General features: G+C 53.2%; 1 protein-coding gene across 8 annotated transcripts in view; it reads left to right on the forward strand.

The window, feature by feature from the left end:
• GTF2IRD1 (GTF2I repeat domain containing 1) overlaps positions 1–23684 on the forward strand; it is a 104056-nt gene that overhangs the window by 68002 nt on the left and 12370 nt on the right. For 7 of the 8 annotated variants that reach the window (XM_074328435.1, XM_074328437.1, XM_074328432.1 and 4 more), the window contains 5 exons: positions 104–153; positions 373–429; positions 1872–1955; positions 6061–6244; positions 6776–6804. In XM_074328435.1, the coding sequence (XP_074184536.1) occupies positions 104–153; positions 373–429; positions 1872–1955; positions 6061–6244; positions 6776–6804 (404 nt within the window). The remainder of the gene's footprint in view (positions 1–103; positions 154–372; positions 430–1871; positions 1956–6060; positions 6245–6775; positions 6805–23684) is intronic. The other variant, XM_074328434.1, reaches the window with a different exon arrangement.

A 23684-nucleotide genomic window follows, 5' to 3' on the forward strand; every position in this document is an offset into this window, starting at 1 on the left:
CCATTGCATAGATGTGTAGACTGAGGCCCAGAGGGGAGGGCTGGGCAGTACGGGGGAAGCCTGGAGGGACCTTGGTGATAGCCCTACTTGTGGTGTTTTTCAGGCCCGAGCTGCTCACCGAGGGAATCAAAGAACCCATCACGGACAGCCAAGGTACCCTGCACTGGGTCATGGGCCGAGGTGTGGGCTGAGCGTGGGCGGGGTCCCAGGCTCTGCCACCACCCCTCCTGCTTCCTCTGTTCTGATCCCATCCTCCCCTGGCATTCCCCCACTGCCCTCCCCATTGGGTTTACCCCTACCAGTTACCACCTTTGTCCCTGGGTCTCAGGAGCTAGCTGCCTGCTCACCCTGGCTTCTCTCCCCCGCCCCCAGAGAGGGATTCCGGGGACCCTTTTGTGGACGAGAGCCTGAAGAGACAGGGCTTTCAAGGTAAGGTTGCAGCTCAGGATGGGGTCATCTGTTCCAGCACCGTGACCTTGACCTGGCTTGGGTTTGGAGGACCAGGCTGGGGGTGGAGCTGGCCACTACCTCAGGACTTGGGGGGCTGGATGAGGTGGGCTGGCAGCCAGGAGCGGGCTGTAGCCTGCCAGCTCTTGAGTGAGAGGCTCCACAGGGGCACTGAGCAATGGGAGGGACGGTGGGGTGCAGGGTCAGGAGCTGCCCGGTATCCATCTGGGGAGTCAGCTGACCTGCCCACTGTATATTAGACAGTCAGCCTTGCTCTTACAGCTTTGAAATCAGAGGAGGCGGATGTCCCCAAGCGCAAAGAGGGCTCTCCAGAGGAGGGGAACTGTGGCTAGGCCAAGAAGGGATGGGAAGAAGTGAGTGTGGAGGAAGAGGTGTAGAAAAGGGGGTAAAGCTTGACTGAAGGTGTGAAGTGCACACCGTACAAGAGAAGCAGAAGCAAGAAGGGACCAGACTCAGGGGGGCTCTGTTCCTCCCGTCAATGGGGGTGCAGTATCACTTCTCAGCCTTTTGGTTCTTCTCTGCCCCCTCCCTGTATTGGGAGGGGGCAGAGAACAGCCGTCTGTCTGCCTGTTGGGATAGTTCTGGGTGTGGCTGTGAGCGAGTCCCAAGGGTGGGGGTTTCCCAGGTGGGCCCTGGGTGGTCACGGTGGCTCTGAGGAGAGAATGAGTCAGCGAGCCAGTGGCAGGAAGGGCCGGCCTGGAGGTGGAGGAGCCTCGAGATAGGACCCAAGGCTACTCAATGCCCAGTCTCTCACTCCTTCCCAGGCGGCTGGAACTTTTCGTGATAAGGAGAGTTGAGTCTCTCACCTCAGCCCCTGGCTCCTTATACCCAGTCCTTTTAGCAAACTGGGGTCTTCACCCCTCTCCCCACCCAAACTACCCTGACATCCACTTCCTTCTCCCCCCTCACCTCTCTCTCCTCACAGGACAATACCAGGCTGTAATCTCCCCAATGACAGGGCCCGTGCTGGCACACGGGCTCCTTAACAAACCCCCTCTGGGTGAGTGACCGTTGGGAGCTGCTAGCCTGGCTCCCTGCCTCTCCGGGGGCTGCCCGGTCACCTGAGTTCATGGGCCCCTGCTCCGAGCCCACCATGGCGTAGGCACCGCTCCTCTTCCTGGTGTCTGTCACCTCCAGGGCTTATTTATTGCTGTGGTGGTTTTCAAATGTCAACAATTCACTTAATTTCAAACTCGTTGCTGTGGTTTCAACAGTGTGTGTCCTTCCGGAAAAACACACATCTCTGTCAAGATGTTAGCTCTGAAGGACTCTGAGGGGCCCACTCCAAGGATCTGATAATTGCCAGAGAGGAGTTCCCCATAATTAGAAAATCATATTCCTTAAAAGTCACCAAGTGCCTTTTAATTTAACAGCCCATTCCATAATTGTTTTTCACTTTGCAGAGAATTATGACACCAGACTCTCCCGGATTGACATTGCCAACACGCTGAGGGAACAAGTCCAGGATCTGTTCAATAAGAAATACGGTGAGCCCTGGGCACCTGGTGGCAGGGAAGCTGGCGGGTGGGAAGAGAGGCAGGAGCTTCCCAGGTCCAACCCTGGTCACTGCTGGGAAAACCAGTCATCGCTTATAAATATTTCCGGAGCACTTACTATGTGCCAGGCACTGGAGATATAGTAATGAAGAAAACACACAGTCTCTGCTCTCATGGGTCCCATAGATCAGTGAGATGAGACAGACGTTTATCAACTATCCACAGAATCTAATACCGTGTTTCCCCGAAAATAAGACCTAGCCAGACCATCAGCTCTAATGCGTCTTTTGGAGCAAACATTAAGACCCACTATTATATTATATTTATATTATATTATATATTATAATATAATACATATTGTGTTGTATATTGTATTATATATATAACGCCCGGTCTTATGTAAGACCCGGTCTTATAATAAAATAAGACCTGGTCTTATATTAATTTTTGCTCCAAAAGATGCATTAGAGCTGATGGTCCGACTAGGTCTTATTTTCGGGGAAACATGGTAAACAATGAAGAATTGTTCTACGATCGTGCAGGAAAAGAGCAGGCTGCTCAAGAGAGAATAACTTGTGTGCTTACCTTAAATTGGGGGCCAGGGAAGGCCTCTTTGAAGAAAGAACTGAAGGATAGGTAAGGAATTAATCACACAGAATGTGAAAGAAGGACATTCCAGCTGAGGTAATGGCATGTGCAAAGGCCCTGAGGCTTGTCCTAAGAAGGGGAGAAAGCTGAAGCATGGGGATGAGGTGGGGGAAGGAGGCCCCCCCATGGAGCTGGCCAGGAAACAGAGCTGGTCATCCATGGGATCAGCTTCGTATCAGTTTTGCATTTGGTTGGGAGGGCTAAAGTGACTAGAGCCACTTTGCACTTTTGAAGTATCTTCCTGGCTGCTGTGAGGAAAGGGAATGGGTGCAGGAGGGCGAGGGTGCACGCTGGGAGACCAGCTCAGAGGTTGGAGCGGTAGTTCAGGCCAGAGTAATGATCTCGGGCAGGGCCTTGGCTTCAGTGCTGGCTGGAAGAGAGTGGATGGAGTTGAGATGTGCTCAGGGGGAGAATCACTGGTGCTGAATTGGCAGAGATGGGGGAGGAAAATAGAGGCCTCCAGTTGAGTCCTGGCTTGCAGAAAACAAGCTAGAATCAGTTAAGATTTTAGTTTTTTTGGTCTCAAGTAACAAAAACTCAAACTGGCTTCAACAATAAAGGGGGTTAATTGGGTTATGATTCAGTTACTATGACTACAGAACAGATCACCCCAAAACATACTGGCCTGAATAACAATGACCATTTATTATCTCTCTTGGTATCAGTGAGTCAGGAATTTGGGAGCAGCTCAGCTGGGTGGCTCTCACTCAGGTTGTCTCCCGAGGTTGCAGTCTGGATGGCTGAGGCTGGAATCATCTGCTTCCTGACTCACATGTCTGAGCCCTGGGCTGGGGAAACAGCTGGGCCCCTCAGGCATCTCTCTTGATTTCTCTGTGATCCTTCCATGTGGGCTTTCCCGCATAGTGACTCCAGGGTAGCTGGATTTCCTGCTAGTCATTCAGGGCTCCTGAGGCATGTGTTCTGAGAGAGAGAGCCAGGTGGAAGCTGTGCGGCTTCAGAGGTCATGCCGTGTCACCCTTGTTGTGCTCTTGGTCAAGGCAGTTACAAAGTCCCACCTCCAGTTCTCTATGGAGGAGTGTCGATGTTACACTGTAAGAGTATGTGAGATGGAAGATTGGGGTAGCTCTCTTTGGACAGTATAATCAGCCATAGCTCATAGCAAGGGAAGTCCAGCACGGTGGACTTCAGAATCAGCTGGATCCAGCAGCCTAGGAATGTCCTTGGTGTCTTTCCAGTGTCAGCATCATCTCAGCCTTGCTTCCTGCTTGTTCGCAGAAAGGCTGCGGCAGGTCCAGACATCCCACCGGCACACTGGAAGGAGGGTGAGGGCTGGCTCTCCTATAGGTTTTCTCAAGGAAGCTGGGTTATTTCTTTCCCAGAATTCCCTGAGCTCTCCCCTTGTTTCTCATTGGTCCCCATTGAGTCATATGTCCATTCCTTAACAATTCCCTGTAGTAGGGGAAGGCCACATGCTCATTAGGTTACCCGGACCTGTCACCATGACAGAGGGGGAGGGTAGAGCACATGGTGTATCAAGGACAGGTGGACACCCGAACTGTCAGCCAGGGAGAAGGGGCACCACCCTCACCGATGGGGAAGTTAGAGGGGGGAGGTGATGGGTTCCATCTGCGACTTGTAGAGTTTGAGAAGTGAGTGGAGATGACCCACAGGCAAGCAGAGATACACACAGTCTGCTGTTCAGAAAGGGTGTCTGGATTAGACTAAAAAATTAGGTCATGGGGAATAGAGGAGGCACTCCTGGGGGTGCAGAGGGGGCAGCTAGAGACCCAGACCAAAGGCCAGGGCACCTGTGTTTAGAGGTCAGGTCCAGGAGGGGGAGGGGTGGCCAGAAAGAGGGGAAACCAGGAAAGTGTGGGGTTATGGACACCGAGGAGGGGAGAGTGGTCATCTGTTTCGGATTTTGCCAAAGAGTGCAAGTGTCTACAGGGTTTGCAACGTGGCGGGTACTGGTCATTGTAGCAACAGCCATTTTGGCGGCAAGAGGAGAAGTAGAGATGACAGTGTTCCCATTCGTGAATCCGTGAATCATGGGTACACATATTCCTGCTTGTCTGATTTTTTTTTTGCATTAACATATAAACTAGTCAGCAACAAAGTCAAGATAAAGAATGAAAAACAGCCTGGAAATCTAGAGAGACAGAAAATAGATTAGTGGTGGCCAAGGCAGGGGGAGGGGGAAAGCTAATGGGAACAGGGTTTCTTTTTGGAGCGGTGAAACTGTTCTAGAATTAGATGGTAATGATAATTTCACAACCTTGTGAGTGTACTAAAAACCACTGGATTATACACTTTAAAATGGTAAATTTTATGGTATTATATGAATTATATCTCAATTAAATAAAACCAAACAGGCTGAAGCAATGGCACGAAGCCAGGAGTGACATGAAGACTCAGAAATTCTGTACTTGCTAGATACAGGGCACACGTTGGGCTCTGAGTTTCCTAGGAGTCAGAGCAAAAAGGGAAATGAGGCAAGTTTTACCATTCCTAGTGAGTGGCCGTGAGATAACAATTAGTTTATTGCACGAGAAAGTTCAGTTGTTCCTCCTAGTGCAAGACATATGAAGATTCCTACAGTGTCTTCATAAAGGGGAATCCTATGACACTGGGGATGATGGTCTCAACCAGCCCCTCGGATCACAGTGAGCTCAGCTCTGTCCGAGAGGGGCTCCTATAGTGGATCTCGTATAAGTCTGGGAAAGCCGTGGACTTTTGTCAGCCTCACAGCATCCAGGCTGCAGTGTCTGCACCTGTGTCCTGGGCCCTGTCAGCAGGAACTATGAGAGGACCAGCCGAGCAGTGCCTCAGAGGTGGCCCCTGACAGCAGGTGGCAGCCCTTGGCTCAGAATGGGGCAGCAGGGGCCACCCTCCACCCCAGGACTGTCCCTAGGCCAGCTGTGAGACAAAGTATTGTCACCGAGGGCATGCCACAGCCCTGCACAGAGGCTTGGTGACAGTAAGAGAAAATGCCCAGATAGGGAAAGAGGGCCCCAAGGTCTGGGACAGACCCCGAGGTCTGAGCTGCACCGGGCTGGCTTCAGGCTGCCTTCCTTGCTCCCAATTGCAGTCTGTCCTGTCAGGCCAGGCCGGTCCTGAAACAGGGTGAGGCAGGGCCCTGGGGCTGATGGAGGGTTGGGCGTTGTGGGAAAGGCCAGCTGTGCCCAGAAGAGACCATCCTTGAGATGGGCTTCATATTAGCCACTGCCTTCCCCACAGCAGCTGTAGCTACATATCCCTGCCACACGTCCGCCCGGCCCAGGCACAGACTCACACACCCAACCCCCTAAGTATCCTGCACAACATACCCGCTAACTCCCACTCCCCCACCGATTTTGCCTTTCCTCAGTGCTACCCGACAGCTTTTTCTTTCCCACTCGTGCACAGAGCACCCCCCATGCACCCCCATGTCCACACACCAGCACTGCCTCTGGCTCCTGATGACACTTTCTCTGTCCCTTGTCCACAGGGGAAGCCTTGGGCATCAAGTACCCAGTCCAGGTCCCCTACAAGCGGATCAAGAGTAACCCCGGCTCCGTGATCATTGAGGGGCTGCCCCCAGGAATCCCATTCCGAAAGCCCTGCACCTTTGGCTCCCAGAACCTGGAGAGGATCCTCGCGGTGGCTGACAAGATCAAGTTCACAGTCACCAGGTACGAAGGGGAAGGGGAAAGGAGAGGAGGCAAGACTAGGACGGGTGGGGGCTTGCACCCAGGGATGCCTGGCCTTTCCTTCAGTGGGTCCTGCCCTCCCTGATGGACAAGAGGGCTGTCCCAGCCGTCCTGGGGATTGTGGGGAGGATTGCAGGCCAGCTGGGGTGCAGAAGGCCCCACAGAGGTGAGACCAGCACCTCAACCACCATAGCAGGGGCGGCCTTCCTGGGCACCTTCTACCTGCTCACAGCACCTGATCGCTGCACTCCTAGCCCCCTGGGAGAGGTATTAGGCCTACTTCAGAGGGGAGGGAACCGAGACAAGTGATTAGCCCAAGGTCACAGAGCCAGCCAGAGCACAGCCAGTGGGAAATCCTGGTCACCCTCCTGCACAGTGTCCCATGAACACGAATCACCGGGCAGCTTGTGAAAATGACACATTCTAATGCAGTAGGTCTGGGTGGGCCCCAAACAATTTCTAATGAGCTCCCAGGCCCTCCCCCTGACACCCGCCTCTCTGTTTCTCTTCTAGACCTTTCCAAGGACTCATCCCAAAGCCTGGTAAGAGGCGCTGGCTTGGAGTGGGGGTGGGGGGCCTGCTGGCGTGGGAGCCGGCCATGGTGCTGGGGGCCAGAGGCGGAACCAAGCTTGCTGTGGGACACAGGTTGTGAGGCCCTGAAGCAGGAGCCAGGCCCCTGCTCTTCTGTCCTCCCACCTTACCTGGACACCAGCCCCAGGAGGCAGGGGGAAGGCCAAGCTGGAACCTGGGCAGAGAGAGGGGTGGTAGGTGGCATTGGCGACTTGTAAGCTTCACACAGCCAGGGTTTGAGAAGAAGGCGTCAGCTCAGTGCTCCCCACTCCTCTTCATGAAGGGGCCCAGTTGCCCTTGGTGAGTAGATGAGGTTGATGCCAGGGGGTTTCTAACCTCAGAGGGAGGAAGGTCTGCATGGGGACCGGTGAGCTTGGCAGTAAGATGTAAGAGGTGCCCACCAGCCTTAGCGGGTAAAATGCCTCTCCTGACCCTCTTGCAAGGCATCTGTGCCCCTCCATCTCCTCCATGGCCTGTGTCCTAGCCCTCCCAAACCCAGTATGAGCGGAGGCTGACCCTTGGGTGAACACACCGGGCTGGCCAGGGCCTCCAGGGAGGAGGCTGCATACATTGAACGAGTGACCCCAGAGCCTGTGTAGGAGAGACGAGAGGAGCCCTGCCACCTCACCCCCGCCCCACGCCCACCCCAGGAGCCGCTGCTGGTGTAAAGACTAGCCCGCCTGTGCCCTTGGGGAGGGAGGCTGTGCTGATGTGCTGAGAACGGCTGAGCCATCACGGCATTCCCAGATCAGAGGAAGCCAGTTCCATGCCCGGGAACATCACCTGTTACCCCCCTGCACGCACATTCACCCCCACTCCCTGGAGCTGTCCACTCCCTGGAGCTGTCCACTCCCTGTGCCAGCCTGGCTTGGTGGGCTTCTGGGGAAGGGGTATGAGGCCATCACACTGGAAGGAGCAAGACTTCCTGAGGGGTGAAGTAATGTGACAGCTGCTGTCAGGCTGCAGGGACCCCCACCCTCCCACCCCAGGGAGAGTGGGGTTGGCTGGGGAGGGTTTCCTGGAGAGGAAGTCTCCATGGTGCCTCAGGGGAAGGCAGGACTTGGAGAGGGAGGAGTAAGGTGGGTAAGCAGCAGGTGTCCGAGGCCCACCCCAAAGGTGTTTTCCCAGAGCTCTCAGACATGGGGAAGTGATGGGGTGTTAGGAAGGTGAAGGTGGTGGAAGTAGCAGCCAGATGCAGCCGTGGTGGCCCCAGCCGAAAACTTACCGAAAGATTATTGGGTATCAGACCCGCCTCGCGTGGGTTCATTTTACATGTATTTCCGAGGCCCTCCTGGGGCCAGCAGTGCTCTAAGCACTAGGGTTACAGCAGTGAACACACAGGAGGCGTCGCGTTTACTCCTCAGACCTGTGAGGTAGGTGCAAGAACCCTACTCACAGTGGGAAACAGGCTCTGCGTTTCATCAGTGTGCTCGTGTCACACAGCTAGCAGGTGGCCTTAAGGCCTGTACTCTTAGAGGCAGAACCAGGGGTCCGCCCAATTCAGGTGACCACAGTGGAAGTGAGTGTTTCCCTGGGAAGCAAGCTGGGTCCAGCAGGTACAGGGCAGGGAAACGGAGGCTCGAATGCTCGTGAGAAAATCACAGGCCTTTGGACTTGAACAGTTCCCTCCTCGTAATGGGAACCAGAACACACCTTTCCTGGTACCACCAGTCCCTCCCCTCTCTGTGACAGGCTGCTTGGCCCCAACTCTGTGGACCGGCCTTGCTGCAGGATTGTGGTCGGTGCCTGTGGTTCACTCGCCTGGCTCCAAGCCTGGTAGACGTCAGTGCTGGTGCCACCGCGTCCGCTTCCAGCCACGGCTGCCCCGAGTTGGGTTTCTGCCTAAGTTGGTGTGAGTGCTGGGCCCGGTCCCACAAGCAGCTGCAGGAAGCATGGCCCGGCCTCCCTCTGCCGATGGAAAGTAGAAATGCAGTGTGGCCGCCCCTCGGCCGCCCCTCGGCTCCTCCTGTGCTCCCCAGCCCCTCCAGGAAGGGTTCACATGTCCTGAAGTACAGCTGCTTGAAGGGCATGTACATTTTTAATGAACTTGGAAAGCAGGAAAAGAAAAGTCATTTATGACACCTTATGTATGCCAGGCTGTACGTCCAGCGCTTTGCACTGTCCCCTTTTTCTGTCCCCTTTTTATGGATGGAGGGAACTTCCGTGACTGGCCTGGGATGCCCCACCTGTAAGGAAAGGAACTGTTAGCTCCAAAGCCCGGCTCCCTGCATTCTGTGAGGGACGCCACAGATTACGAGCGTGCAGTCCATAAATCAGAGCAGCCACTGAACAGTGTGTGTCAGGCTTGGGGAGAAGCACTGCGGGCAGAGGGTCAGCCAGCCGCCCTCACGCAGACCAGAGCTCCTGCACCCTTCTAGGGGTGACCTCTTCCACTGACCAGGACTCTCCCTCCAGTTAGGCGAGCTCAACGGCCCATCTTGTTGTTTGAGCAGCTTCTTGACTCTCAGCCATTGTCCCTCAGTCTCTGCCAGTCTGTTGACCTTCCCTTTGGCTCCTCTGTGTACAGACAGAGCCCTGAGAAATGCTTCCTCTGCCCATGTGGTATGGGAGAGAATGGCAGGCTGCCTGGAAGAGGAGATGGGAAAGAGGCCCTGGTCCCAGCCCTCGGGTGGAACTGCCAGCGCCTTTCCAGGCATTGGCACCCCGGGCCTGGAGGGGCCAAGCAGGCTGGCTTGCAGGCCAGCTCCACGCTTACTCAAGTCCCTTGTCACACTGGGCTGGGAAGGTGTCCAGGCTCACATGGGCCTCCGAGGGTTCACCAGAGGTCATTGAGTGCTGTTCCTGCCCCAGAAAGGGCTGTTCCAAACCTTCCATGAGAAAATCACTGAAACCTGATACAGGCCAGCGTCTGGGGGTGATATTGGAGCAGGCACTCAGGTCATTGGGGGAGGCAGGACTTTAGCAGGTGCCCTGGGCATGTGGAGGGGTGGCAGATGATCTCTGGGGTTGTGGGTCCAAGGCAGCCTGTGGGCCGTGGGAAAGCACAGGCCGGTGCTCAGGGAGACCCAGGTTCAGATCCCTGCACCCCTCTTCCTGGCCGTGTGACTGGGCTCATTATTTCACATCCTTGAGCCTACACTTCCTCATCTGTGAGATGAAGAGAGTGATACCTGCCGCCCCAGGTGATCTGAATTGGACAAATGATGGGCAGTGGTGGGTGAGCTCTTGAGGACAGTTTCCACCTGCTGCCCTGGGGGTTTTGTCCTGACACTCAAGTAAGATGTTTGTAAAGCCTTCAGCCCAGGACCGGCTATGGGAAGAGCTTAGCCAATGGGGGTGTTGGTTATTGTTATTCCTGGGGCTCTGGAAGGCTTCTTGGAGGAGGTGACATTGAACTGGGCCTCAGAGGTGAGCAGAACAGTGTGTGTTGCTGACACAGGGCACAGCCTAAGCGAAATCGCAAGTGTCTAGTAGGAATGGAGCTGGCGCACACAGGAGGGTAAGGCTTGTCATGAGAAGGAGGCAGGCCTTATCCCAGGCACAGTGGAACTTTGAGACTTTTTCCTTTTTCTTAACATCTCTTCTAAAAATAGGGAATGGACTTTAGTCTACAAACTCAGAAGTGCAAGACGTGTAAACTTTCTTTTCGGTTCTTCTAAAATTGAACTAGATTTCTACCAAAAGCCCTCCTTACATAGTGGCAGAAACTTAATGTGAGTCCACTTAGGCTCCCCCGTTCCCTGGGCTTATGTGCAAGTCCCAGAGGGTTCCACAGTGCCAAGAAGTAAGCGGGAGGGGGCCCATCAAGTCTTGAATGTCACGTGTCCACCCTGGTACACAGAAGACATCACGGACAACTGTCCACTCAGGTGATTGGAGAGACGCCCCTTGTTCCTACCCACTGAGCCCCCGCCCCAGGGCCCGAAGCTTCTGTGAAGTCCACCTCTGCAGCCACCTGTGCAGAGGGTTGAGCGTGAGCTGTCCAGTGCTGGGGGAGGCTAGGTCAGTGGGAGAGCTTAGAGGGGGAGGCTTGGAAGGAGGGGGACTTCCCTGGGGAGGGGAGGGACCCCAGTAAGGATGGCTGTCAGGTTTTCTAGGTCATTTATTGAAGCCTTTCCTAACAGAACCATCCTGAGAAGGTTAATGGTAAAGAAGGAAACTGTGCTTTGGAGGTAAATTGGTTGTTAAGTCTGGGCCTTTCACGATATGGCTTGGAACAATGGGCTGGCCCAGAGCAGGGTGAGGGTACGGTCATTCCTGGGCTGGTTTTGTTCTGGGTGAAAAGAGATGAGCCCAGAAGGCCTTTGGTGTTGTCCAACTGGATACACATCTGCCCTCAGTTTCCCCACTGGTGTCTGGTAGTCTGTCCTGCTTGTACTGAGTGGTGGTAGGCACCTGGCTAGAGAGGAAGACAGACTTGGACCGAGCCTGAGAGGACAGTGGGGGGAGTGCAGGCCTTGGTCAGAGCAGCTGTGGGCCAGGGGTTTCACGGGATCCCTGGGGGATGGGCATGCAGGCAGGAGGAGCCTGGGGCTACAGAGGGATGGTGGGGCCAGGCCCCCACTTATACTAGAGTGAGCTCCAGCCCTGGCTTCAAGGGGCCAAGATAACCCAGGCCTAACCCCAGGGGCCCAAGCAAGTAAGGCTGGAGAGATGCACACCATTGGTAGCTCCTTGCTGCCTGTGTAGGTGCCCCCCACCTTACCCACCTGCCTGCAGTACCATGAGTTCGAGTAGGGAGACTGGACCAGGGGCCAGACAGGTTGGTGCTAGGAACAGCAGTAGGGCATCTCTGCCCTCCAAGCACCAGGCATCCATCTGGCTCTCAGGAACAGATGTGCACCAGGGGCCACAGGTTATTGGGCACCCAGGAGGCAAGTCACAGAGCACGGCCGGGACGTTTGCTGTGGGAGGGGCTCTGAGTAAGCCTGACACAGCCCTCTGTGCTCTCAGCAGCACCAAGTCCAGGTGACCTCTCCCAAACCCAGAGGGCCCAAGGCCTCAAAAACCCAGGACAGCAAAGGAAGATGTCCGGGGTATGTTGGGAGAGGCCCTCTGCCCAAGTAGTGGTTATACAGTGTTTCCCCGAAAATAAGCCCCAGTTAAGATCTCAGCCCGACGGACACATTAAGTTAAGTACGTTATGACGATGTTCCAGAAGAAGATGACATGACTGTATTTGAATAAATGTAGATTGTTGTACATGAAAAAATAAGACATCTGCTGAAAATAAGCCCTAATGGAGGAAAAATTAATGTAAGACCAGGTCTTATTTTTGGGGAAACACGGTAGTAACAGCCACAGAACGTTCTTCTGGTAGGTCAGAAAAACCTAAGAGGAATCACAAATACATACCCATGGCAAAAATTTGGAAAATACAGAAATCTAACTGCCCAGATGGCTTTTGATTTTTATGATGATACGTTTCTTTCAGATTTTTCCACAAACTTAATTAATTTCACATCTCACTGTTTTTCTTTCTGTGATATTTACATATACACAAACTTAAAACATAAGCATTTCCCCCATGTCCTTAAAACGCTTTATAATATTCCCTCACCAGGCTGCATCATAGTTACATGATTGCCCTGTCCCCTACTGTGGACATTTGGGCAGCTCCTCGTACTGTGGACATCTAATATCCATGTGCTTGTGATTTGCCAATTACAAAGCCTTCCCATACCAGCACATGTGATCTCCCCCAATAACCTGTGTAACAGGAAGAAACAAGCTCAGAGAGGTTAAGGACCTTGCTTGATGTCACACAGCATGTGCTCATGCTCATTTTTCATCTACACGGGGGTGGCTCTTTGCTGCCCCCTTCTGGCTGACATTATAACATTGATCCTACCTATCCAAACCTTGAGGCTCACAATTAATGCTTTGGGTTCCTTTATTTGTACAACAAAAATGTATTGAGTACCTGCTCTGTGCCAAGCAAGATATGGGAATATAAAATAGACAAAAATCTCTACTCTTGTAGTGCTTATATTCTAATGCCCCAGGAGACAAATATTAAAAACAAATAGTATATTTCATAGCGACTAATGCCATAGAGACAAATAAAGCAGAAATAGGACTATCTATTGAGGGGACAATTTTAAATAGGCCACCAGAGTTAAGGCCTGAAAAAATTGAGGCTATGAGCCATGTAGAAATGTTTGAAACATCCAGGGGCTGGAACCCAGTCAGAGCAAAGGCTCTGGGACCCTGGACGTATTTTGAAAGTAGAGCCAACAAAATTGCTGACATAGAGTGGGGGGGCGTGGGGTGAAAGAGGTCAAGGATGACATTGCAGGGGAGGAACAAACTTTCCTGGTTCTTCTGGCTGGTCCAATAATCAAGTAACATGAGGCAGATTAGCAAGAGAAAATAAGCAAATTTAATACATGCATATGTATGGGAATGCCCGAGAGAGTCAGAGACCCCACATACAGTAGAGGTTCAGAGATAGAAAGGGACACTGAGGTATATCAGACATCCTGAGCCAGGAACGAAGTAAGGAGCCTTGGGGGCTTCAAAGGGTCAGTGCAGGATAAGAGCAGACTTTTAGTAAATAGAAGTTTGCTCTGCCCTGTAGATGGGTCAAAAGACGGGGAGGATTGGACCAGGGGCTTCACAGGATCCCTGGGGGATGGGGGATAATTATGGGCAAGGCCCCTAATTCAAGTTCTTCTAGGTAGTCAAGGGAGGGGCAGAACTTCCTCTTGAGCCTGTGGCCTTTAGTTCAAGACAATCTATACATACCACAGAGGCATATCTAGGGGTGACTCACTCTGAACCCCCACAACATCAAGATTTTGTCCCGAGCAGCTCGAGAGCAAGAGGGGGCAGGATCTGATTGGTGGGCAAGTTGGACACCCAAGTGAAGAGGCGGGTCAGGTGGTTAGAGCTACCCATCAGGGAGGACCCCAGTAGGCACGTGCAGTCGAGAGCCATTCTGTATTTCATGTACTTAAGTCGTGACACTGGACCAGAGGGCATGAGTATGGACAGTCAGAAGGGTTCCCAGGATGAGTCGTGGGGCGCTCCAGCATTTAGGTGGAGAGCTAGGTGGATCACCCGGAGGGATGATGTCCCGGGAGGCAAGTGAGAAGCTGTTAAAGGAGAGTGATCACCTGAGCCAGGTCAAGTAGACGAGGCTGGAAAGAGGACCATGGCAGTGAGCAGCCCGGAGGTCGTAGGCGGCCTGGTTAAGGGCAGTTTCTGTGAGAGGTGGAGACCTGTGGGCTCAGGAAAGAATGAGAGAAGAGAAATGGAACTCACTGGGACAGACGACCCTTTGAGGGCAGGAGAGAGATGGCATGGGAGCTGCAGGGTGAAATGGATCAGGAGAGGGTTTTAGAGGTGGGAATGGCAGCCTCGTAATTTGAGAGAGAGAGAGATGAGTGATGCAGCAGAGAGGGTGGGGAGAATGGTGAGAGGAGGAGCATCCCCCCAAGAAACAGGATGGGCTGAAGAGGGGCTGCTGAGAGCTTGTACAAGAGTCCCTCTGCCAGCTCCTCCGAGGGGGATGGAAAGGGTGACGGGGGACTACAGGGCCCAATGGGGATAAAAGACTATTGGAGTCAGGGTCCTAGAGGGGAGGGCTAGACAGACGGGAAGGGACAGTCAGAGAAGGATGCATGACGTGTGCCATGGAGAGGCCACCATTGTGGCTAGAGGAAGGAGAGGAGGTCGGGGCCAGAGGGCCAGGGACGTGGAAGGCTTATGTGCTTGCAGGTTGATCCCCAGGAAATAAGAGGGAGCAGTGTGGGTTTCCTAGGCCCCGGCCACCATGTGAGTTCAGTGCCAGCCACAGGCAAAGACCAGTTCCTCTTCCCCCAGGAGAACCAGATGCACGGGGGGTCAGGGCAAGCTCCCCAAGGAGCTGGGGCGTTCCAGACTGCGGGCAGCACCACACAGGTGGGCAGCCATGAAATCACCACATCCAACCTTTGCTGAGCCCATGGCATGCCGGGCCTGTGCCCTTCACACAAGCCTGTGAGGTCGAGCATTGTCATCCTCACTTTGCAGCTGGGCACACTGAGGCTGAAAGAGGCAAAAATCACATCATTAGCACTGAGCTAAAGCCATACCCAGGTCTCTGCTATTCTGGAGCCTGAACAGGGTGTGGGCAGGGGGTGTTGGGCGGTGAGGGAGGAGGGTAGCAAAAAAATGAGGCCAGAATTATAAAAGATCTTGACCTAAACGCTTGTGACTCAAGCTTTATCTGGTAACATTGGAAGTTTTTTTCAGTTGAAATGATAGGATCGGATTTGCTTTGTCCTACGATTACCATGGTAACCACACTTCCACCCACCATGGGTGGATTGTAGAAAGCAAAACGGGGGCAGTGAAGCCAGGCAGTGGGCTGCAGGACCCAGACATGGGTGGAGTTAGAACCTAGAGGTCGTAGCAGGGTGCAAGGAGGGAGGGAGTGCAGAAGGTTCCGGAAGGGTGATTGTGGTTCCTGTGCCCAAAGTTTGGTCTGCAGGCCTGTGAGACATCCAGGGCCAAATGCGGAGTTGGCGGGACCTGAGTGGTGCTTAGAGCCGACAGGATGGTGATAGGGCTGGCACGGTCAGTGTGAAGGTGGCAGCTACATCACCAGGAATGAATGTGGAGCTAGCAGAGGGCCCAGGGCTACAGCGACCTCCAGGGGACCTTGAAGGAAAAGAGTCTATAAGGAACAAAAGGAGAAGAAGTGGAAGGAAAGGCGGTGGAGGAATGTGAGGATAAGAAAAACTGTCAGGCAGCTGTTTGCCAATCTCGGAAGAGAGAGCAGAGTCCTTCTGGGCAACACCAGAGGGATCAAAGAAATAAAGAACATTCTAGAACTGTTCTCAAGTAGCGCTAGCGTAAAAAAAGCCTTGGAAGGTAGGGAACTCCCTGTTACTGGAAACAGTTGAGTAGAGGTTGAGCCTACAGAGCACATGAGAGGCTGCTTCCCACAAGGAGCCCTGCAGGAAAGGAGGGAAGGACTTTTCCAACTGAAGCTACCTTGGGTTTGTGCATAATCCACCTGCCTGTGGAGAAAGGGAAGCAAGAGCCCAGGCCCTTCAGAACCTGGGAGGGTGCAGAGGGAGGGCCCCCCTCACCCCTGCCCTCCCATACCAGATCACTTCCCTCTGCTACCCAGCCCCAAGCTTCCTCACAGCTCCCCTTGGGTCTGGGAGCCAAATGATAACCAGAGTTACAGGCCCAGCTGCCCTGCCCCAGCTTCCTCTCCTTTGGGTTCCCTCCGCCCCTGGGGTACAGCCCTCCCTGCCAGCTTGAGGGAACTCTGCGAGCAGCCAGACCCTCTCCACCTCCTTCCCGCCCCAGAGCAAGGGCTCGGGCCCCAGAGACAAAACAGAGCTGCTGACTTCCTGTTTGACTCCAGTAAGTCAGGTTTGCCTGTCTGGGCCTCGGTTTCCCTACTTGTAAAATGTAAAAAGTCCCACGCTAGGGCTACCCTGGGGCACACAGCCAATCAAGGAGAAGAATGAATGACCTGTCAAGAGCAGGAGGCGGTGAAGCGGAAAGGCCGGCCAGGCTGGAGCGAGGAGGGCCTGGAAGGCCAGGCTTTGCAGCGTGGACTAGACCCTGCAGACCCAGCCTTGGCAAGCTCTTCCGCTGATGTCTCCGCAGCCGGAGCCCAAGCACCCCCGAGGGCCAGGGCTCAAGTTCTTGGCCAGCCCTAGCTTTATCTAGGAAGTTCTCACGTAGTCTACCCCATATACTCTAGTTTTAATTTAAGGAACTCCGGTGTATGTTAAATTATATTCTCCTGAGGAAAATAGATCATTCTACCTAAATCACTTCATATTCCCCAGCATTGCCTAAGACCCCAGTTTGAGAAGCTCAGCTGTTGGTGAAGGGACTGCCAAGCAAAGGGTATGACCCTGTTTTCAGGGAGGGTACAGCAGGGAAAGGCCCTCCCCCCAAATGTCATTGTCCTCATTGGGGCCCCTGCTAGGTCAGTCTCCTCTGTGGGGCTTCCTGGAAAAGAGGCCATGAGTGGGGCCTGGGTGCCAGCATGGTGCTGACCTCAGCAGAGGGCCTGGGGGGGGGGGAGCTGAACAGGAGCAGGAATAGGTCCTCTTGTGCCCCTTCAGAAACTGGTTCCACCACTTCTGAGCTGTGTGATCTTAGATAAGTTAACTGTCTGTAATCTTGAATAAGTTAGCTTACTGTCTGTGATCTCAGGGATAAATTAAGTAATTGTCTCTGGGCCCTGAGGTTGCAAGGAGCAGGAATGCCCTCCATGGTGTGTCCTCCCCCGCCCCCCTCCCGCCCCCTATTCCACCGCAGACGACCTGAGGGTCATTTCCCCACCCCAGCCACACACAGGCCTCTGGCCTCGGCCTTCCCCACCGCCTCTCCACCCTTCCAACTCTGTCATGTTCTTGAGAGCTCAAAATAAAACCGTCCCTTCTCAAGTTTCTAAAGATATCACAATTCCAGCGCCAGCCACATGTTTCTCCACTTAATTATCTCTGCTTTTCTTTGTTAATTAGGCTCCAGTAATGATCTCCCTTCTGCCTTCCCCGAGGAGCTGGCATCTGCTGGGCGGGGCTTGGAGGCCTTTGTGGGCAGACAGACGCCTGGCTGCCAGGCCCAGAGTTGGCCCGCTGCCTCCTTTCTTCCAGGCGAGGCAGCACAGTGGGGGATGGAATGATGTGCTGTCAGGAGGCTCCACCCTTTTCCTGGCCTGTGGGGGCTCTGCGGGATCATTGCCTCCCCATTCTGCCCATGGGCTGGTTGGTGGTCCCCAGTCCTGCCAGGTGGGGGTGGGGGGGACTCAAGGTTCCCAGTGGTTGTTAGATGGGCTCAGTAGGCCCCAGAAGGGAGCAGTGGGGGGCTTCTGACTCTTCTGCAACATTCCAGAAAACCTCACTGAAACTATTTCCCCAGCTGGGACCACCCAAGTTGACAGGAACAACTAGTGCCTTTATTTGGGTGGGAATGAAATCAGCTTGAGGGGTCACCAGGCACTGCATGCTGAACAGAAGCTCTCCCTGGCTGATAAATGGGCCTTTGAGCCACAAAAGTGGAGGCCTAGGCGCCAGACACTAAGTAGGGCTCAGCACCTGTGGATTACTGGGTGGATTCCATCATTCCAACCTTATGAAGAGGGGTCTGGTGACAGAAGAGGCCTCATGGTGGGGATGGGGGATGTGGAGCTCCCAGGTGTGGGGACCAGGGCAGCAGGGGCCTCTTCAAGGCTTTAGGAGCTCAGGTGCACTGACCTCGTCCATGAACAGTTCCAGGTAGACTGGGGTCAGGCGCTGGGCTGGGTGCTGGGCTTTTGACCAACACCGATTTAGAAAATCCCTGCCTCGTGGCGCTTACGTTCTGGTGTGGATGCAGCGAATAAACAATGGGAAGTGTAAAGCAAGTTAGACGTGAGCACCAAGGAGCAGAAAAGCGGATGGGAGAGGTTGTTTATTTTCAGGGGTATGCAATGTTACATGGGGGTGTCCAGGAAAGGCCTTGAGTAAAGGCCTGAAGGAAATGGTGGGGCGCTGGGGGGGACAAGAAAAGCACTGCAGGCATAGAGAACAACAGCTGCAAAGGCCCTGAGATCCCTAGGCAGCGTGTTGGAGGACGGAGGTGGGGGACGTGGTAGGAGATGAAGTGGAAACGGGAGAGAAGGCAGCTTGTGTGGGGCTGGGTAAGAATGACGCCTTTTGTTCCCAGTGAGCTGGAGCTGCTTCTGAGCAGAAGAAAGAATCCAATTTAGGATTTAACAGGATTACTCTGGCTGCCGGATGAGGACAGACAGGGTGGTACGTAGCAGGGAGAAACGGAAGGAGGTGAGGCCCAGTGGTGAATCGTTGGCTCCGGGTATGTTTTGTAGCTAAAGCCAACAGAACTTGCTGATGTGGCTGAGAGAGGAGTCAAGTTTGACGTCAGGGATTTAGGCTGAGCTGGAAGGACGGAGCTACCTGTAGCTGAGATGAGGAGCACACAGGAGGAGTGGGCTACGAGGGCTGGAATGCCAGGCATTGCCTCTGGCATATTAAGTCTGGGGTGTCATTAAATCTGGGGTTCCATGCGCAAGTTGGGGGCTCAGGAGAGCCGTCCAGGCTTGAGGTATAATTGTATAATTTTGAGAATTCATTAGCATGTTGTTGGTATTTAAATCCCTAAGACAGGATGAGATCATCGGGAGAGTCAAGTCAGAGCCGGAGTCCTGGTGCCTTTGGGGAACGGGTGAGGCAGGAGGGAACCAGGAGTGGGCCGTGACCTGGAGCCAGTGTCAAACCCTGTTCTCCCTTATGGCCATGAAGAGCCCAGAGACTTGGCTGGGCATTTTGCAGGGACATGGGGGGTGGCCCTGAGCAGTGGTGGCCACTTAGCAGGACCCAGTCTTGGGCAGAGAGAAAAATTACCCTTTGTAGGTAGAGACTCCCCCACACATACACCCTCATGCAGGATTATAAGTGCCACACAAGGCAGGGCAGGGAAAGAAGGTCCTCTTGACACTCCATGACGTAGGGAACCCTGAGATTCCATTATCTGTTCCATGAAGCTGAATAGATTTCCCATGACCTCTTTGGTGGGGACCTGGAGAATGGCAGGCAGAACACATTGCCTGGGTGAAAAACGGGAAGAGGGGTATCGGCAGAAGGTCTTGTTTGGTGGAAGGAGGATGGATTTGCCCCGTGGACAACAAAAACTTCTTAAATTTTAAGCAAGAGAATGACACAGTCAAATAGACTTTAGAAATATCCACAGGCTTACAGATCAGAGGATGGATTCAGGGAGGCCAGGTGAGAAGTTCTTGCCTCAGTGAGAGGAGAGGTGACGAGGCCTAACTCATCCTCGGGCTGGACCTGTGGGAAGTTTCTCTAGGAAAGTGGTCCATCCACCTGGATTTGTGGATGGAGGCAAAGGCACGCAAGGAGTTTGTATTAATTTCCTGTGACTGCTGTAACGAATTACCCAAACTTAGTGGCTTAAAGCAATAGTTATTCCCTTACAGCTGTAGAGGTAAAAAGTCCGAAATGCATCTTATAGGGTTAAAGTCATGGCGTCAGCTGGGCAGGTTCCTTCCATAGGCTCCAAGGGGGAATCGTTTTCTTGTCTTTTCCAGCTTCTAGAGGCCACTTTAATGCCTCAGTTCATGGCCTCTCCTCCATCTTCAAAGCTTATCACTCCAGTCTCTGCTTCTGTTGTCCCATCTCTTGCTTTTGACCTTGCTTCCTTTAAAGGACTCTTGTGATTATATTTGTGGTCCACTTGAATCACTCAGGATAATCTCCCATCCCAAGATTCTTAACTTAATCACAACCCAAAGTCCCTTCTGCCACAGGCCCCGGGGATCAGGACGTGAACAGCTTTGGGGCCACTGCTCAGCCTACCAAGGGTTGGAGGCAGCCTCAGTTTCTCTCTTGAGCACCCACATAGGAGAGTGGGGCTAGGCACCCGTCACCCATGAGAAGCCGAGGGAGGAGGGATGGGTTGGAAGCCTGTTTGGGGATGTGTGGAATCCACGGTGCTCAAGGAGGCAGTTGGGAACATGGGTTTGGGGGTTGTGAGTGCAGAAAGAGTGAGAAGGGGCTGCCGCGTGGCCAGGGTGGGAGGAAGATTGCTCTTCCCTCGCCCATGTGTGGAAACAAGGTCCTAACAAGCAGTCAGCATGGTTATAAGCCTGGGTTTTGGACACTTCCCCCTGTGCTCACAGCCAGGACAGAGAGGCTATACTACGAGGTGGTTAGGAGTCGGGGGTAAATCCTGGCTCCCCCACTCACTCACTGTGTGACCTGGGACAGGTCGCTTCTTCCCTGTTTCCACGCCTGTAAAGTGGAGATGCTCATAGGTACAACCTCATAGGGTTGTTGCACAGATTAAGTGAATGAATCCATGCAAAGATCTAAGAACAGTGCCCGGCATGTAAGAGCTTGATTTCTCTAACATTTAATGGGCGCCTATAATGTGTCGGGCATATTGTAGGTGCTGGGGCTGTAATCATGAACGGACAGCGGAAAACAGACCACAACCTCAGCCCCCACGGAGCGTCCATGCTGCTGTAGTTGGCTGTAGCCTTGGCCGCTGCTGCTGCACAGTGTGAGGACGTGTTCTCAGAACCATCTAGGAGACGTAGGACAGTGTGCATCCTCGCTGCCCCAGCCTATGCGGTCACCTGCCCAAATGTGTCCCTGTTCCCAGGAGAAGGCACTGATGCCCTGCTCGTGGTGCTGAACACACAATATTCTGGGCCTGGCAGTGTGGCCACAGCTCTGCCTGGGCCTGGGCCGGCCTTGGGTCAGGACTGTCCCTGGCTGGGTCAGCTGTGTGCTGGGACCTCGGAGGAAGGGAAAGGAGAGGGAAGGAGGCATTTTCCCTTGGGAAGGGCCACGCATGCGGCTGGCCCCAGGATTGTCTGTCCAGGACAGACCCCCAAGACAAAACCTGGTGCCTGCTCTGCCCAGCCATAGGGCTGCAGGACAGAAGATGCTGGGCTGTTCTCAGACAGGAATGCAGTTCCCAGGGGTCAGAAAGACCTGGGTTCAAATCCTAGCGCCACCGATTGCAGACCACGGTCCTTGGTGGCTTTCAAAAGGCGCCTTGACTCCTCTGAGCCCCAGCTTTCTTATCTATACAATGGGGGACACAACACCTAAAGGTCAGGCTTGTTGTGAGGAATAAAGGACATCACTGTGTATGTTTCCAGCACAGTCTCCGGGGGGCATGTAATAGGCAGATGTGGGATTTGCTTCCCAGTGTTGGCAGCTAAAGGGGCAGTGGAAGGGCCTGGTAGCCCCAACAGGGGAGGCCCCAGCCAGAGAGCCCACTGTCAGCCACTGTTCTAGCCCAGAAGGCTGGGCTCCAGGGAGGGACATAGAGCACCTGCCCCAGCGGGTGTGGTCCCCTACCCTCACCCCAGGGAAGGGAGATGGATTGAAGGGGGCACAGAGCCGGCCTGAGGGAACTGTCAGAGAAGGCTTTCTTCCCTCCCCAGTGGACCTCATGCACTGATCACATCAATGATTCTGCCATTGATCTCTGCATGTAATTATCAAGTGATTGCTATAACTTTATTTTGAAATAATTTTTAATTTACAAATAATTGCAAAGGTAGTGGAGTTCCCAAATACCGTCTGACCATGTAGGATGTTAACATCTTACATAACACGGTACATTTGTCAAAACTAAGAAATTAGCATGGATTGGTGCAATGCGATAAACTAAACTACAGTCTATTTCGATGTCATCAGTTTTTCCACTAATGTCCTTTTTATATTCCGGAATCCAATCCAGAAGACCACATTGCACTTTATTTATTTTTATTCTTTCATTCATATCCCCTCATATTTGTCTACTCACTTGTTAATACATCCTACAAAGGACACCCCTGAACCCAGCACCCGTCTGAGAATTAGGACAGTGCCAGTAACGTACTCCTGCCCACATGCTCTCCCTCATCCTGTCCTCCTCTCTCCCTAGAACAAATATCCTGAATTTTATGTGTGTCGTTCTCTTGGTTTTTGCCTCCAAAATTTCAAAACTGCAGGAAAATAGTGGAAGAAAAGTATAATGACTTCATATATCCTTTCTCTGCATTCATGCATTCTTAATATTTTGCCATGTTTTTCTTTCTCTTCCCTCCCTCTCTCTCCCCCACATGCAGACCCCACCCCATTTATTTCTGTGTCTTTGTCTGTTTCTCCATTTGAAGTAAGCTGCAGACATCTTGACTCTTCACACCTAAATATTTCAACACACGTCTCCCACGTCGCCTCAGCACAATGCTATTTTACATACCCACAATACTATTATAACACTTATGAAACTTAGCAACTCCCTCTCATCTAATACAGTCTATATTCAAATTCCCCAAAATGTCTTTTATGGCTGTTTTCTCCCATGATATAATCATTGTTCACAGGTTGATTTTTTTAAATGGTTCTATTGCATATAGCATTTTTCTGAACAAAAATTGTTTCATTTGCTTGTTTTTTACTTTTCTGACCAAGGTATGCTGTTGTAGCAAGTCTGGGCTTGATTTTGTATGTAACCTTCTGTAACGTAACGTGGAAATGTGTAGCTAGCTATAGCTCGTTTGTTTTCACTGGTCCATCATATTCCACCCAGTGACTGTTCCACCATAGTTTTATGTATCCTGTCCTCAGCCACTTGGGTTGTTCCATGACCTTGCTGGTCGCGCCCTTGAACATGTTTCTTTTCGCACGTATACAAGTTTCTCTTGGGTACATGAGATCACGGCCTGGGCAAAGGCCTCCACCCCACTGCAGCACAGCCATCCCCTCTCTTGAGCCTCAGTTTCTCCATCTGTAAAACAGATGACGGAATTCCTGCTGCACCAACGTACAGGCCCAAGAAGGGGCTACAAGGTGAACCCAAGCGCACCTTCTTATTCTGGCAAAGGTCTGGTGCCAGGAAAGGGAGGTATTGTACGAGCTGCAGGCCTGAGAGAGGGACGTGGCCCTTCTGGTGGTCCCCGACCTCCACCCCCACCCCGGCTCCCTGCCAGAGGCAGCTGTGCCACCAGGGTGGAGCATTCCAGATACCCACCCACCCTCTGTCCCTGGAGGGCCAGGCCTGCCCCGACCTCCGTCATGCCTCCATCATGCCTGGATCGCCCAGCCCAGGCCCGGCAGAGAGGGGAAAGGAGGATATTTATTCCCCTCTCTGGACAGATCCGTCTCCCCCGACGCAGCCTGCGGTCGCTGCTGGCTGCCTCTGTGCCTGTTGTGATCGCCATCAGCCTATGGTCCTCAGTCTGAGCTGCAGCCTCAGATGCGGCAGAGAAAGGCCAGGCTGTTCCGGGCTCTTGTACTTTGCCCCCGAGAGGGCTGTGGGGCCACCCCAGGCATCACCCCGAGCTGATTGGCTTAAAATTGTATGTCCAGCATGGCTGTGATTTAATAAGCTTGGTTGCTTTCTTTCCCTAGGCAGA

This window comes from Rhinolophus sinicus, linkage group LG03 (genome assembly GCF_036562045.2).
Source record: "Rhinolophus sinicus isolate RSC01 linkage group LG03, ASM3656204v1, whole genome shotgun sequence".
Taxonomy (NCBI): domain Eukaryota; kingdom Metazoa; phylum Chordata; class Mammalia; order Chiroptera; family Rhinolophidae; genus Rhinolophus; species Rhinolophus sinicus.